Here is a 16,753-nt window from a genome sequence, read left to right on the forward strand (position 1 = left end):
TCAACTGAAATTAGGATCAAAAGGAACGCATGTTGGGTATTAACGGGTGATCCAAGTAGAGGTATTTTTTTCAATAGCCTTTTTTTTGATAGATCAGTCGTGACAACTTGTCATCTTATTTTTGTTCAGTTTTGTTCGGCATTTCATCATGGAAAGACTAACGTCTGAACAACGTTTACAAATCTTACTTTATTACGAGAATTCACGCGCTTCGCTCAACGTATGTTTCCAATAATCGGGCTACTGAGCGTACTATTCGCAAAGAGATAATCTTCAAATCATAAAATTCAAAGAATGTTCGGTTTCATTTAAAGTCGAGTTAAATACGGATTCTTTGCAAATTTTAAAACGATGCTACAAAGGAAAAAAATGCCTAAATAAATTAAAAGTCAACTTGTTTGTATTGATTGTAATTACTCTATTTATGTTCTCCCAGCAAATCGCACCACGAAGGTATGCATTGTGAATCCCCTTAAAGGCAATGTAATTTTTACTAGCGAAATTTCTTTGTCACGTAAAAAAATTCTACAAATCTTAATCAACGTGCAAAAAGGCGCATCAAAAGTACCGTTACGTGCGGTGCACTAGCGTGTGCGCTTCCACGAAAGTGTCGTTAGTAGATTGTTAATGTCAACTTTTATAACAATTCGCAATGAAATGGAGAGTTGAACATATCTATTAAAACTAACACTAGATATTTAAATGCAAAGTTTGCTCTCACGCCACTACCAGAAATACATATCAACCCAATCGGCGCTTGTAATTAAGTGACGTTTAGAAACTATTCGTATGTAGTCCATTCACAGGCATACTCGTGGCTTTGGGGGTGAAGGTGCAGCGTCAAGCGGCGGCAGCGGGTGCACTTTGAGACAATGTGCTTCATTTCACTGTCATTTACTGGATATTATGCAAATTTATGCCAGTCAACCGCAAATGCGGTGCGACAGAATGTGAATTCCATTGAATTAAAGGCAGATTTCGATTGTGTGAATAAATTCTTATATGTACATTAGGGTGGCAGTTGTTTATTTAATTTTTTTTCATTTAACATTTTCCTGCATTTTTTTACCAGCAAAATAGTTATTTATCGACAGATTTGGATTGTTCTGTATTTTTTTTTACATGAAAACAAGTTCAAAACTTACTTTCAAAGAGTTAGTAATTTATTTGTAGGTTAGATTTGCTTTCAAACATTTTGCGTTTTTTTTGTTCGAATAGGCATCGCTTTTGTCAACTGGCAAGTTTTCAACAATTCAGGACTCATATTCGCTTGTAAGATAGATATGCAATTGGGAATAGGGTCAAACTTCCCTGAGCCCCCATATATCTAATATAAAGATTTTCGAATACCTGGATATATCGTCCAATATTTGAGTTATCTCATTGAAAATTACAAAGCGTGTTTACTTATAACAGTATCTTTGTGCCTAAAATAGATAAATTTAAGCTAAAACATGTCCTACCCCCATATAACTAACATCAGGATTTTCGAACATTCGGCTGACTTTACTCCATATGATTGGTGATGTATGTGAGATACCTTAAAGAAACCCAGGAAACATCTTTTTGGTATGTGGCATGAGCAATTTTCACAGATTTTTTAATACATACCATCTATAAATATTCTATAAAGCTTTACTTAAAAAGCCGAATATCTAGAGAAGTATTAATGATAGTGATTTAGACTTCGGACCTTTTTTATAGCAAATAAAATTTCCTACAAATTTGTCATGTACATTTTTTCTATAGCTCCTGTCATTTACGAGATACTATACGAATACATATACAATACATAATATATACAAAAAAATACGAAATTCTTAGAAAAATCGGGTTTATAGTCTCGTACTACCTCGCTGGTTTGTTGCACTGAGCACTTTTGTAGAATGAACAATTCTTAGAAATATGCGTCTAAAGTCAAAGCGATGCCATAAAGTACCTCTGATCTGTAGGAATTTAAAGATAAAAACTCACGATTGTAGTACATTTTCTATGGAAAATTTTTACAGGTCTTGGTCCAGTTCTTAATGTTAATATTAAGGGCTAAAATTTTCAAGGAATTTTTTAGAGTATTTCCAAGGAAATTTCGTGGGGGGACTGAAAAAAATTAATAGTTCAAAAAAACAAAAACACCCTAATGTACATATATTGATTTTCGTTTTTCTAACAAATCTTATGACGAATTTGTCGGTCAGTGTATGAGTTATGTGCAGTATATAGTATGTATATACGAAATTGCTTGGATACCGATACTCTGATTGAAGCTTTACACCTTAAGGAATTCCTTGGCTTTGATACCTGCAAGTTGCAAAAGTGTAAAATGGCTCGTTGCACCCGAATCCGAATTTAGCACTTCCTGGTGTGTTTCAATTTTAATTTAATGCAACATAATTTACTAATTGTCAATTAGCGCTTAATTATCAATAAATTAGTGTAAAATTGTTTATGCAATTCTGGCAAATTGTACTAATCAAATTATAAGCGTTTTGTTCTATTACAAATCTATCGGCAGCAAAAGTGAGGAAAATTAAATAAATGGGTCTAAAAAAATGCGAAAAGAGAATTATTAAAAAAATAAGCAGTAAGTAAAAAACAGTTTCAAAAATATAAAATATAAGAAAAATTAAATCAAATTTACGAAACGATGTTTTCGATTTAACTTGCCACCTACACAAGAGAGTCCGTTCTCAATAAATTCACAGACATCATCTCACCTTTTTGCGAGAAAAGCATAGAAAATTCAATATTTAAATGCATATTAATACTTAAGCAAAGAGAGTCACTACTAATTTGTACGATAACTGGATAACTCAATTTATAAGCTAGTTGGCTATATAAATTGTTACGTTTAAATAAAAAAAGAAATATTTGGCATTCTTAGCCGAATTACGCATAAAAGTAAGTGCTTTTTAAGGAATTAAAGTTGGTTACAAATAATATACTCTTTAGAGCAGTTATAACAGCAATTAATGAACTCCAAAATGTGAAAATAACAAAACAGAAAGCAGAATTTACAGAAAAAATGCGATCTCTAGAGCTTTATAGGGCGATCGAAGCAAGAATATTTATATATAAAGCAAGAATATTTGCTACTTATTGACACACCTTCAAAACCAGATGCATCGTCTTTAGCGCTTTAGATTTTTGTTCTGACATATTTTATGAACTTAAAAGTTATTTAAGAAGAAATATCAAACTTATGTACAAATAGGGCGCGCCCTAATGTGAAATCTTGGTGAACGAAAGTCTCAGCGACACATTACTCATTCATTGCGACGATCTGATCATATATGTATGTCTCGTTAGCTTGCGAATATCTCATACTTTCTTTCAATTGAAGAAATGCTTGCTTTTTACTGCCGATTTTTTTTTTATTCTTTTGCATTCGCGACCGCAGATGTTGCCTTAAATTTAACTCGTTTATTAGTTTATCGACACAATACCCGTACAGCTATCCATTTGTATGCTAAAAATAAAGGCAATAAATAATATACTCATTTATTTCTCTTCCGCAGATCAAAAGCGAAGAGGTGGTCGAGGCGTACATCGAGCGGTGTAAGCAGGTGAATCCGTTGATTAATGCGATTGTGCAAGATCGCTTCGAAGAGGCGCTTGAGGAGGCACGTGAAACAGATCGCCTTATCGCGTCCGGCATCAACACCATCGAGGAGATGGAGGAGAACACACCATTGTTAGGCATACCGGTAACGGTGAAGGAGAGTATCGCCGTGAAAGGCTTAACCAATCAGGCGGGACGCGTTTTCAAAACACCACAAATTGCCAAATCCGATGCGCCTGTGGTGGAGCAGATCAAACGTTGTGGTGGCATAATAATGCTGGTATCGAATACACCAGAGCTGTGTCTGCTGTGGGAGACCTACAACAATGTGACAGGGCAAACAAAGAACCCTTACGATTTGAAGCGCACACCTGGTGGCTCTTCGGGCGGTGAGGCTGCTTTGTTGGCGAGCGGTGCTTCGTTGTTGGGACTGACCTCCGATATTGGTGGCTCATCACGTCTGCCCGCCATGTTCAGCGGCATTTGGGGACACAAACCAACACCATATTCAGTTTCATTTAAGGGCCACCATCCGACCAGCGATTACCCGAAATGGGGTGACTTCTTCACAATTGCGCCGATGACACGTTACGCTAAAGATCTGCCATTATTGCTCAAATGCATGTTGGATCCTACCGGACCTAAGCTGACACTCGAACGTGAACTTAGTCCACAGAGCATACGTTTCTTCTTCATGGATAACGATGGTCCATCGGGCATGATGCGTCCGTTGAGTCGCGATCTGCATGCCGCCATCAATCGTGTGGCCACCGATTTTAATGCGAAACGTGTAAATATCAGAAAAATGAAACTCTCACTAGACATCTCACTATCCGCCATGCTGACCATGAAGAACATTGAAACCATCTATTACAAAACAGAAGAAGGCGAACGTCCGAAAACCGTGTGCACCGAAACTGTAAAATACTTCTTCGGCTGTTCGGATAGCATATTGCCATCGGTGATATTCGGACATTTGCAAAACTTCATGAAAATCATACCGAATTCACGCCACAAGCACTTGGCCACCATCATTGAGGCGCTCAAGACTGAATTCAAAGAGCTGCTCGGCAACGATGGCGTCTTTCTCTATCCAACATTTCCGAATACGGCGCATCAGCATTATCAAATCTACCACAAGCTGTTGGAGCCCATGTATATGGCGATATTTAATACGCTGGGCTTGCCCGTCACCAACTGTATGATCGGTTTGGATCGACGTAATCTGCCAATGGGCATACAGGTGGTGGCGAATCCGGGGCAGGATCATCTCTGCTTAGCAGTGGCGCGCGAAATGGAGCGACGCTACGGTGGTTGGGTGCGTCCGCCCTCAGAGGAGTCAGCGAAGCGTGTATAAAGCAGCAGTGAGGAGCAAAATGCGACAAAGGGAGTGAGAGTGAGAGCGAGAGAGTTCATACATATATGTAGTTTGGCGTAAGGTGCAAAGGGTGTGTCCGTCAATGCTGTGTCGGCAGTCTAAACTATTTTATTAAGTTCGAAGCGGTGCAAATATAAATTGGATTGTACTGCTATATATGTACATATATAAGAAGGAATGTAGCGATTGTGCCTCTATACACCATGGTGCCTCACTTGTGCCACGCCTGCTGTGAGTTTAGTGAAGCTCTTGGACGTCAACTTTCAAAGCTTTGCAAAGCGACTGATGTTACGTTATAACAAAATAATATTTTCATAATTTTATATACTATTATATATAGATTTAGTTCAATTTGTAAATCGGACGCATCACATTTTTGTAACTGTAATTTAATTTGCATTTGCATCACGAGTATTTATAGAAGAAAAAAATTTTGTTTCATAATTCGAAGACTTTTGTAAATTTGAAAAATGTATTTAATGAGATTTTTTCCTTGTTTAGGATTTTTGCTAATTTTTGCGATAATGGTTTATTAATTATTTGATATGAAATTGCTATAGGCGTGAACTGCTGTACATACTGTGTGTGTACTAGGTCTTCAATAAAGAATCCATTATTTTTCAAATAGTAATCTGTATCTCGCGTTGTATAAACGCGATTAGGTTATGTAATAGGACGGTAGAAGGATAATATTTCATATTAAAAAAAAATTCTCACAGTTTGGTGATTGCTTGACTAAGTATTGTTAGAACGCTTGTAAAAGATGTCCATCAACAAAGAGAAAATATGGAACCATTTATACTTTTCTTCAATAAATGCGAAATCGCAAGCCAAGTGGCTGAAAATGAGCGTAGTGTTTGTGGGTCTAATACTGCAGGAGACTGCTAATTTTGATGATAAAGATACACAGAGTGCGCCCTGGAAAGCCAATGGTTAAAATTAGCGATAAAATAATAGAATTCGTCGAGTTCAAACGCAATGTAAGTACTGCTTCGATCTCTCGGAGCTAAATATGGCATAAAAAACCTTTTCGCACCATTTAAGTAAGGCAGGATTTAAAAAAAAACGCGATGTATTGGTACCACACGAGTTAACCCAAAACAAGCTCATGGATCGAGTTTTCATCCAAGAATCGCAAAAATATCGAACCGTTTTGGAAGCAGATGGTAACTGGTGTTCTACAGTGACCCACTTGCGACAAAGTGAAGTAAAAACGGTCGTGGTCGAATTGCGGTAATCCGAGCCAGGATTAAATTGAATTGTTTAATATGTGTTTGGTGAAATTGACAGGGAACAGCTTCTATGAGCTCCTTACTTACGACCAAACTCTTAATTCGGCGCTGTATTGTCAACAATTGGACCGACTGAAAGCAATCGCCCATTAGTGACCAGCTTTAACCATTAGAAGAGAAATTGTGTTACTTTAGGACAATGCGTGGCCTCACACGTCATTATTGACGCGCGAGCAGCTCCGGGCAGCTTAGTTGTGATGTTTGTATGTATCCATTTTATAGTTTAAATCTCACATCAAGTAATTACTGCCTGTTCCTGTCTAGGACGAATGATTTGGCTATTGAAAAATTCGTCTCAAGAAAAAAAATAATTGTTCAAGCTTCTTGTCGATGGCACGAGCTATTTGGGTGCAAAACTGCAAAAGTCATGTGCAAAACGGTAGATCAGAAGTACAAAAAATTCCTATTATCACTCGATAGAAGAGACTGTAGAAACATGATGGGGAATACTAACTGATCACTGTCTGGTGGCGACGCACACCCGTAGGATGGGCTGACAGTTCAAGAAGACTGCAAGAAATGTCTAGAGCAAAGCAGCAGGGAAACAGTCGAGCATCTCTTGTATACTTCTCCAGCATTGGCAAGGCTACACTAAGCATTTGGGGTCCCCACGGTATGATACACTGGATATCGATAGTGAGGCCGCAGTGTCTGTTAAAATTCGACTGATGGATGACTACGAGGAGTAGTAGAAGTAGGAGTAGACCTAGCAACTGAACTCCATCTGCTATCGCAAATGACCAAAACTGCTCTATGCCTGGCTTATTGGCCTACCAGATTAAGCTAACCTAACCTAACCTTTTTGCCACTAGTGACGAGCGTTTCAATTAACGTGGCAATATGAAATTTCTGTCAACATGCCAACAAATTATCGAACAAAACAATGCGTTTTTCACCTAAATCGGTTAGTTCCAACTTTGCTAAATAAATGTTTTAAATTATTGCAAAAATAATGGATTTCTTATTGCTAGACCTAATATTTACAGACACTTAAACGAAACTCAACACTAATTTTAAAAGCAAGAAAATATTAAAAATATTGTTACTTAGACCTTAAAAATGTCACTTACATACATACATACATGCGCACATGCTAGGTTATATGCGAATAACTGTCAAACTGTCATACATCACGCACACTAACATATTTTATCATGTTTTTATTATATTCAATGTTCATTTAAAATAATATACAAATGTATCTTAATTAATTAAGCCAACAACAATCCAAAAAGATTATCACATTATAATTATTGTAAAAATATACATATATATAAATAATTGTTTTACAAGTACTTGAAAAAAAAACATTATTATAGATTGTATAAATATATACATACATACTACATACATATGTATGCATGTATATAATTATAAGCAAGCATGTGAGCTGAGTAATTGCATAACTTAAAAACGACCAACGGATTTCGAATAAACAATCAGCGAAAATTTCGAACATACTAGACCGCACAATCTTTTCAATCTAATTACCCAGAAGCGGTCGGCCACACAAATTAAATTGCTGCGCTATATTAAATTTATAAATTTTGTATTTACTTTGTTTCAAATTGTTTGTGTTTTTCGCAGTTTCCTTTATTTCAGTGCTAGTGCTAAGAATGTTGTGTGTAATTGCTGTAAATTTCGCAATGCTTCACAGCGAAAAGCAACAAAAAGAAGTTGACCTCCATGAACGAAAATGCGCGTGAAAACGTTCAAATCAACTGCCCCGCATACACACACATAAATGCATACATATGCACACACAGGAATACATACATACCCATGCATACATACATACATACAATAATTGAAAGCCGAAATTCGAGCAAACTTTATATGTTCCTATTGTAAATGTTCATACACACACATATGTACATACTTGCATAATTGCCTCTAATGTGTATAACTACGTGTTTATGTCGAGAAAAGTGCCCGGTTATGTTTAACTGACGAATTTACGAGCCTTGCAAAATTACCGTTGAAATTCAAATTTATAGCTTGGTATTGTACCAATGACTGTAGCTTACGGTTATTTTGGTAAGTCTAAGCAAGCAAAAATTGCATTTTTATTATTTTGAACTTTTGAAATTCAAAAAATATATTTTATACTCTTGAAACTATTTGCTAAAGAGTATTATAGTTTTGTTCACCTAACGGTTGAACGTATCACCTAAAACTAAACGAGGGTTATGTAAATATAAATGATCAGGATGATGAGAAAAATTGAAATCCGGTTGAATGTCTATCTGTCCATCCGTCTGTCCGTCCGGACAAGCTGTAACTTGAGTAAAATTGAGATATCTTAATGAAACTTGGCAAGTGCGTTCCTTGGTACAAAAAATAGGTAGATGGGCGTAATCGGACCACTGTCACGCCCACAAATCGCCATTAACTGTAAACACAAAAAGTGCAGACACGGTACTGTTAAATACCGCTAAAAGCGCGATAACTCAATAACTAAATACGCCAGAGACATTACATTTTACCACTGAGAGAGCTTAATGGGACACGATGTGAAAATTTGACGATGGTGAAGACCACAACTCTACTTCTCATATAGCACAATTTTAAATTTCACTCGATTCGTTCAGTTTCCAGTACATAAATCAAGAAGCAATTAATATAACGGGATAAAACTTTGCTCGAACTATTTTCTCCAGAAGCAGGTTGCAAAATAGTTCGAGCTGCAGAACTAAATAGAGAAGGTACCATCTTCTATAAGAGTGTACAGCTGCTGGCGTATGCCGATGATATTGATATCATCGGCCTCAACACCCGCGCCGTTAGTTCTGCTTTCTCCAGGCTGGACAAGGAAGCACAGAAAATGGGTCTGGCAGTGAACGAGGGCAAAACGAAATATCTCCTGTCATCAAACAAACAGTCGTCGCACTCGCAACTTGGCTCTCACGTCACTGTTGACAGTCATAACTTTGAAGTTGTAGATAATTTCGTCTATCTTGGAACCAGCATTAACACCACCAACAATGTCAGCCTGGAAATCCAACGCAGGATTGCTCTTGCCAACAGGTGCTACTTCGGACTGAGTAGGCAATTGAAAAGTAAAGTCCTCTCTCGACGAACAAAAGCCAAACTCTATAAGTCGCTCATAATTCCCGTCCTGCTATATGGTGCAGAGGCTTGGACGATGACAGCAACCTATGAGTCGACGTTACGAGTTTTCGAGAGAAAAGTTCTGCGAAAGATTTATGGTCCTTTGCGCATTGGCCACGGCGAATATCGCATTCGATGGAACGATGAGCTGTGCGAGATATACGACGACATTGACATAGTTCAGCGAATTAAAAGACAGCGGCTACGCTGGCTAGGTCATGTTGTCCGGATGGATGAAAACACTCCAGCTCTGAAAGTATTCGGCGCAGTACCCGCCGGGGGAAGCAGGGGAAGAGGAAGACCTCCACTCCGTTGGAAGGACCAAGTGGAGAAGGACCTGGATACGCTTGGAATATCCAATTGGCGCCACGTAGCGAAAAGAAGAAACGACTGGCGCGCTGTTGTTAACTCGGCTATAATCGCGTAAGCGGTGTCTACGCCAATTAAGAAGAAGAAGATAAAACTTTGCACGAATAATGTGTTTAGTGTGTGCACCCTTATAACCAAAAATTGCTTAAATCCAATAAAAAGCCCCTAGGTACCGAATATTTACACCCCGGTACCTGTAGCTGATATTTGATCGAAAATGTCGGTCAATGTGTGATATACAAGAACTAAAATTATTGGATAATCCTTCTCTTATAATGGTATGTCTGTATGCCAAAACTGGGTTTAATCGGATCAACACTTTCCTTAGCCCCCATATATTTAATATAACAATTTTCGAACTTCGGGGTGACTTTGTACCGCATATATCGGTCAATATGTGAGTTATCCCAATGAAAATAAGAGAGCGTGTTTTACTCATAACAATGTATCTTTGTGCCTAAAAAGATTAAATTTAAAATTGTGTTATATGGGAAGTAGGCGTGGCTGTAGTCCGATTTCACACTGTAACATAAAATTGTCAGAGGAATGCCACATACGAAATTTAGTTGAAATCGGTCGGATGGGTCTGTGTTTTCATCTGAAAGTGGGCGGTGCCATGCCCACGATACAATTTTGGACACGGCTCTCGGATGAACAGACACTCTATCTCGATTAGTTTTGGGTGATACATAAAATCGTTAGGTGAACAAAGCAACATATCGTCACCAAAAATGCAAAACAAAAAAATGAAAAAATTCGAAATTGAGTTTTTTATTGATTACGATTCACTACTTCAAATTACTTACATATAAGTATGTATGCACATATGTACAACATTTTAAGGTTCTGCTATCAGATATAACCCAGTTTTAACCAACATTTCAATTTTGTTTCACTCGTGTTCCATTTTATATCGTGTTTCTTTCTTTATAAATCCCCTATAAATCACCGTAAATCTTGTTAAGTTATTTTGCATTTTAGGTGACAATATATTCTTTGTAGCAACGTGTTGAAAGCGCATACAAGTTATAAAGTATATAAAGAGGAAATAACTTTTTGAAGATCAATTTTAGTAAATTCTTCAGTTCAAAACGTTCGCAAAAGGAAAAAAAAAATAAATTATAGATATTTTCTTTAAAGGTAAAAGAATTACTTGAATCGAAATAGCAAAAGAGTCATCCGTCTGGTTATTGAACCAGTACTGAATTTTTGGAAAGCGCTGACAAACGGATCTGAACGGGATGGGTCGCCAACATGATCATGATCGCACGATTTTTACACACATGATCTTAAAAGGACTGCAGAGCGGTTGTTAGCCTAATGACAAGTCCACTGACATCACATGCGAACTGGATGGACCTAATTAACGACGATACGTGCAGAAAGTGTAGAGAAGTAGGCATGAGAGAAACACAGGAACACCTCTTACGTTTCTGTTCAGCCTTTTCTAGAACTCGTCTTAGATATCTAGCCTAGCCATTTTGGTTTTACGTTGTTGAACAATTTGTTTAGCTAATGTTTCGTATCGTTTAATTTACGTAGGTCGCCTTTTATATTTCGGGACTAGAGAACAAAAACAAATTTTAATCGTCGAAAATGTCTTTCAAATTATTCTCCATTAAGATTTATGTATACACTTCTGCATGCGTTTGAACGAATAGTCGAAGTACTTTTGCTACTTTTATTGAGTTATCCCCAAAACATGCGTTCTAAATGCATTAACGGCCTCTTTAGGTTTAGAAAAACGTTGACTCCTTAGTTTCTTTTATTCAAGTCAGGACTTGACGGTGCTTTACTCATCAAAACGATTTTTTAAGTGCTCAAAAATGTAGTTGTTTCAGGCGAAATATGAAAGCTAGCATTGTCGTGGTGAAGACATACATATCAGTCTCGGTGGTTGGTTTTCCTGATTTTTTTGAAAGACAACTGACTAGCACATGGTTGCATGCAACTCAGAATTTATTGTTCTGTGTTGTTCTAAACCTCCTTATAGGTCAAACAGCATCAATAATTTCCGGAGCAATAACTGATGTTGAACGACTTTCAACAAATTCGTCTGGAGTGATATACAACCTCACTTGCATTCGCCATACCGTCAATAAACACAGATCCTTGATGATGCTTCACCTCCCAAAATTGAATTACGGTCATCGATGCACTGCTGCTGAGATAATCCACGTCGAAATTTGTAAAAAATGATCGCAATCTAATTCCATTTTTTGGTCGAGATGAATATTTTAAGTTACTATTAACAACACAAATAGCGCTCGCATGTCAAAACCTTCTGAGTATGTGTAACAGCAAAAATGTCGAACTTTACGATACAGTTGTAAATGGCCAGATTGCAATACTAGGGTCGCCAAATCCCGAAATATAAAAAGCAGCCTGCATTACAGCTAGAAATATCATTCTGGGAAGCGTCTGTTCTCATGAAGTAAGTAGTTTTGCTAGTTTTAAGTTTAAGTAAACTGGTACCTCCCTTACCTCAACTGCGTTGTTGGGCGTTCTTACTGTGTTTGGGCTGGACTTGTGAAAGGAGGCCACAAAACACCAAAGGTCACAAGGCATACCTCCTTTCATATGCATACCTAAGAGAACGGAAAAAAATTTGCACCAACTTGTGCTATCTAAATCTAACCTTCATAAGACACGTGTATACATTTTGCAACTGTCGGATAATCGGTTGGCACTTCAACTTATGCACGTTTTGGTATATTGAGAATATATAACCTAATGAAATACTATTTTTTGTTGAAAAATTTCAACAGACAAAAAAATGTTTTCATGGTTGTAATCCGATCTCTGCACAAGCCAAATCAACCGTTCGTAGCTGCTTTGCAAAGTTCTTTGTAGCACCGAAGACTATAAAGGTAATGTGTATCAAAAAGAGGAGCTTGCGAACGGAAATATCAAAAGTCCACAAAATTGTTTTAGTTGGCGATAGAATGAAGTTGCCTGAGATGGTTAAGGGATTACATGGGTTTACGGATTTCAAAATATCGATTATTTTTTATTGTCTTATTAAATTCTGCAATACCTTTAGAATATTGTCCTATACTTTCAATTCATGATCCGAGTAATAATTTCAAAGCCACAGCCTTGAGAACTTGCGCGTTCGAGTCTAGCTAGGCTAAGTGTGCCGTCTTTAAACTCGTTTTTCTCGAAATTGTGTTTTTAAAGCCGGTTAACACTATTTCTCGCGAACTACTCAACCAATCATCATGAAACTTTACACAGGTCTTTGAGATACAATTCTTAAATATTTGGACAAAGGACTTTTCGATTACAACTATTAAAAAACAATGTCGCGAAGTTTTCATTTTTTTCCTTCGTCCAATTTCTAAGTTAAGGTTTTAGCTAAACCACGTAGATGATCCTGTAAGGAGTTATCCTGCCATCGCGAGCGCATATTTTTTCTGATGGGTCACTGGAAATGGCGTCGCAGTCGAGTTTAAAAAATGTTTTTCTAAAAATTTCAGAATTTCTTTGTTAATAGTGTATGTTTGTAACAATAAAAAATTAAATATTTCATTATATTATTCTATTGTTTATTATTCTAATAAAATATTTTATTTTTTATATGAAAAAAAAATTGTTGAAAAAAAGTTTTTTTTACCCGAGGAAACCTATGTAACCCCTTAACAAGCTACAGACTTCAAAACATTGTGTTGACCAAATTTATCATGAATATTTCGATATGCGTAAAGCACTTTTGGTAGTCCGTGCACAATAAATGATGGAAAAATTTAATCAGCTCACTCACTGGAAATAATTGATTGACAATAAACAGATATCATCGAATTTTGTCGAAAAAATATATTTTTACACCATGAAATTTTATATAAAGTAAATAACAAGCCACAAAAATTACATACATACGTATTATGTTATTACATATACTCCCAATCTGCAGGTATGATCTTTAGTTTGTTCATCTACACGACTTCAGGTCAAATTAAAGAAAAGGGGTTTTCATGATAATTTTTAAATACCTATTTATAGAGTCGTTTTTTGTTTCGGATACGAACTTCCTTGAAAGACATAATCATATTCAATGAGTTTGAAGCTACATCTGACTGTGTGATCTTTGGGACTCACAAGAAAAAAATTACTAGCAATCGCAAAAACGATTTGGTGGGTTGAGGAGCAGAATCCTTTATTATTCAGGATGCGGTACAGAGAACAACACCTCAACATTTACTTAACAAATAACACTCGCCCAAGTCAACATGATAAGGAAATTTCGTATTATAGCCCTTTACCAAAAGTAGGTAGCTAGCTGAAGGATGGAGTCATGTGTAGAAGTCCAGAAAATAAGGAAAGTTCTCTGAGTGCCACTCACGTGGGAATAGCCAGAAACGATTGTTTAACGTATGGCTTAAGCAGCTCACAACTTCCGGTCTTAGACCAAGTTTTCTCTGGGTAGCCAAAAAACATCCATTTGAACGCGAGCTAAAGTGAGAAGGCTAAACATCCCTCCCCAGGGTTGTGCGCTGGGTTTGGGACCCGCCATCACGCAAAACTAATACGGCTGTGTAAACTGACGTTGAGCAATACCAAAAGCTAAGTATATCGATATCATCGGCCTTAACAACCGCGCCGTTAATTCTGCTTTCCTCAGACCGGACAAGGAAGCGAAGCAAAAGGGTCTGGTAGTGAACGAGCATAAGACGTAATATCTCCTGTCATCAAATAAACAGTCGTCGCACTCGCGACTTGGCTCCCACGTCACAGTTGACAGTTGACTTCGAAGTCGCAGATAATTTCGTCTATTTTGGAACCAGTATTAACAGCAACAGCACTGCCAGCCTCGAAATCCAACGCAGAATAATTCTTGCCAAATGGGTGCTACTTCGGTCTGAGTAGGCAAGTGAGTAGTAAAGTCCTCTTTCGATGAAGAAAGACCTAACTCTACAAGTGGTGCAGAAGCATGGACGATGACAACATCTGTCAGCGTTACGAGTTTTTAAGAGAAAAATAAGGTCCTTTGGCCTTGGCAAAGCGAATACCGAAGTCAAAGGAAGAATGAGTTTTACGAAACATACGACTACATTGACGTAGTTCAGCGAATTAAGAGACAGCGGCTACGCTGACTAGGTCATGTCGTCCAAATGGATGAAAACACTCCAGCTCTGAAATTATTCGACGCTGTGCCCACGGGTGGAGGGAGAGGAAGAGTTGGAGAAGGACCTGGCCAAACTTAGAATCTCCAAACAACGAAAAGTAAGAACGAGTGGCGCGCTGTTGTAAACTTGGCTGTAATTGCGTAGGCGGTGTCTACGACAAAAAATAAGAAGAAGAAGGTAGCAGGCCGTCACTCCAAACAGCTCACATTGTCTAAGGCAGCGCTGTAATTTCTGAACATATTATTCAGATCGAGCCACTTTGGAATAAGATATAGCTGACATACGAACTGACTGATCACAATGAAAATAAAGATCTTTAGAAATGAATCTGTAAAGGGTATTATAGCTTTAGTGCATCCGAAGTCAACGTCAACGGCTATCTCTCCTAAATTTCTCGCCTCTTTGCTGCACGGAACCTAACTCTCTCTCCTCCTCAATCCACAGCGACCGTATTCAGGAAGGAGTAGAGACTTGATCCTAATTTTGCAGTCGATGGCTTTCAAATTCCGACCCTCAATAAGAAGCCTTTAGGCATAACACTAGGCAGTTTGTGATTCTTCACTCTTCATACGACCGCGATTATTGCCAAAGTACAATCCGCCACAAAGTCCTCAAGTCGCTAGTCGGCAGCACATGGGGAAAAGACTGAGAAACTTTGTTGGCACAATACCCGGCCTTTAACTACGCAGCACCAATATGGTCGGCTGGACGCAATGAAACGCAGACGGGGAAGCTTTAAACATGCCAGAACACTGCACTTCGGACTATAACGTGATGCCTCTTGATGTCTCCGATCGAACATCTACACATAACGAACTCCTCTTCAAGCAGTTTATACTGGGCTGATTTCGTAAAACCAATTCCTGTATTCGCCTGCTTGAAGCGGAACCGCCTGTTATGAACAACAATAGGTTTTTCCTTAACTACGTCGCCGACAAAATACATTACGCTTAAACACCTTCTCCGACTCCCTCTCAGTGAATAGCATACTTGGTGTCAAACCACCACTCATTGCGGACGTCGAGATCGAGTTGTCGCGAGAATCGAAAGTGACCCTTTCGCAGCTTCGTTCTGGACACTGTAACATGTTAAACTCCTACTTATCCCCGACATATCAAATATATTTCTAGCATGCATGACCCGCATGATTCTACCATCTTTTTGCATGACCAGCTAACCCGACACATCTGACACCTTTTTTCCTATGGTCCGGCCCCGTCGAAACAACACGTTTAATGGGCCTACCTTTGGATGACCTCGATGACCACTTATCTTAACCTTACCACCCTAACGGTGACTAACCGTTACAACAACAATCACAACAACGAAAATCGTATTTTTTCAAACATGGCACATGACCTTTTTTATTTCATTTTTAAAGACATGACCTTTCATTTAGCACCTTGACAGCGACATCGAAATACTATGTGAACACATTTCTACGAGTAATTTATTTGTAGACGTTCAATTTGGCTTACCTAGAATTCGAAGAATTCATCTAGATACGTAAATATATATGTATGTACACATGTTTATACATACATACATACATAAGTAGCTATGAAAAATGTTTTTCTTTCAACCACGTTTTGAGACTTTTACTTCAAATTTCTACATTATTATGGTATATACAAATACATACATATATACAGGTATGTACATAAATATATTTCATTTAAACAATAGTCATATGTATACACATACTACATTGTTGGTATGTACATGTATGTATGCAGTAATTTCTTCATATGAAATTCCAAATAGCAAGCATTTTATTTACACAATATCTTACGATCAAAAAACCAGTAAGCTGATTTCCAAATTCTTAATAGGTATGTGGAGAGCAGAATGAGTACCTGCTTTTAGTAGACTCAAAGTATACAAAACTTTCAAAAAATCTTCAAATTCGCTGAGCGTT

The 16,753-nt window shown here is 37.6% G+C and overlaps 1 protein-coding gene and 1 long non-coding RNA gene across 4 annotated transcripts in view; one reads left to right on the top strand and one right to left on the bottom strand.

Annotated features, from left to right (window-relative positions):
* LOC120767084 (fatty-acid amide hydrolase 2) overlaps positions 1 to 6,970 on the top strand; it is a 56,384-nt gene extending 49,414 nt beyond the window's left edge. For all 3 annotated transcript variants that reach the window (XM_040092954.1, XM_040092955.1, XM_040092953.1), the window contains one exon: positions 3,516 to 6,970. In XM_040092954.1, coding sequence (XP_039948888.1) covers positions 3,516 to 4,916 — 1,401 coding nt within the window. In that variant the 3' untranslated portion in view covers positions 4,917 to 6,970. The remainder of the gene's footprint in view (positions 1 to 3,515) is intronic.
* LOC120767087 overlaps positions 1 to 16,753 on the bottom strand; it is an 87,219-nt gene that overhangs the window by 67,998 nt on the left and 2,468 nt on the right. The gene's annotated exons all lie outside the window — the stretch shown is intronic.

The sequence above is a fragment of the Bactrocera tryoni genome, chromosome 1 (assembly GCF_016617805.1).
Source record: "Bactrocera tryoni isolate S06 chromosome 1, CSIRO_BtryS06_freeze2, whole genome shotgun sequence".
Taxonomy (NCBI): Eukaryota; Metazoa; Arthropoda; class Insecta; order Diptera; family Tephritidae; genus Bactrocera; species Bactrocera tryoni.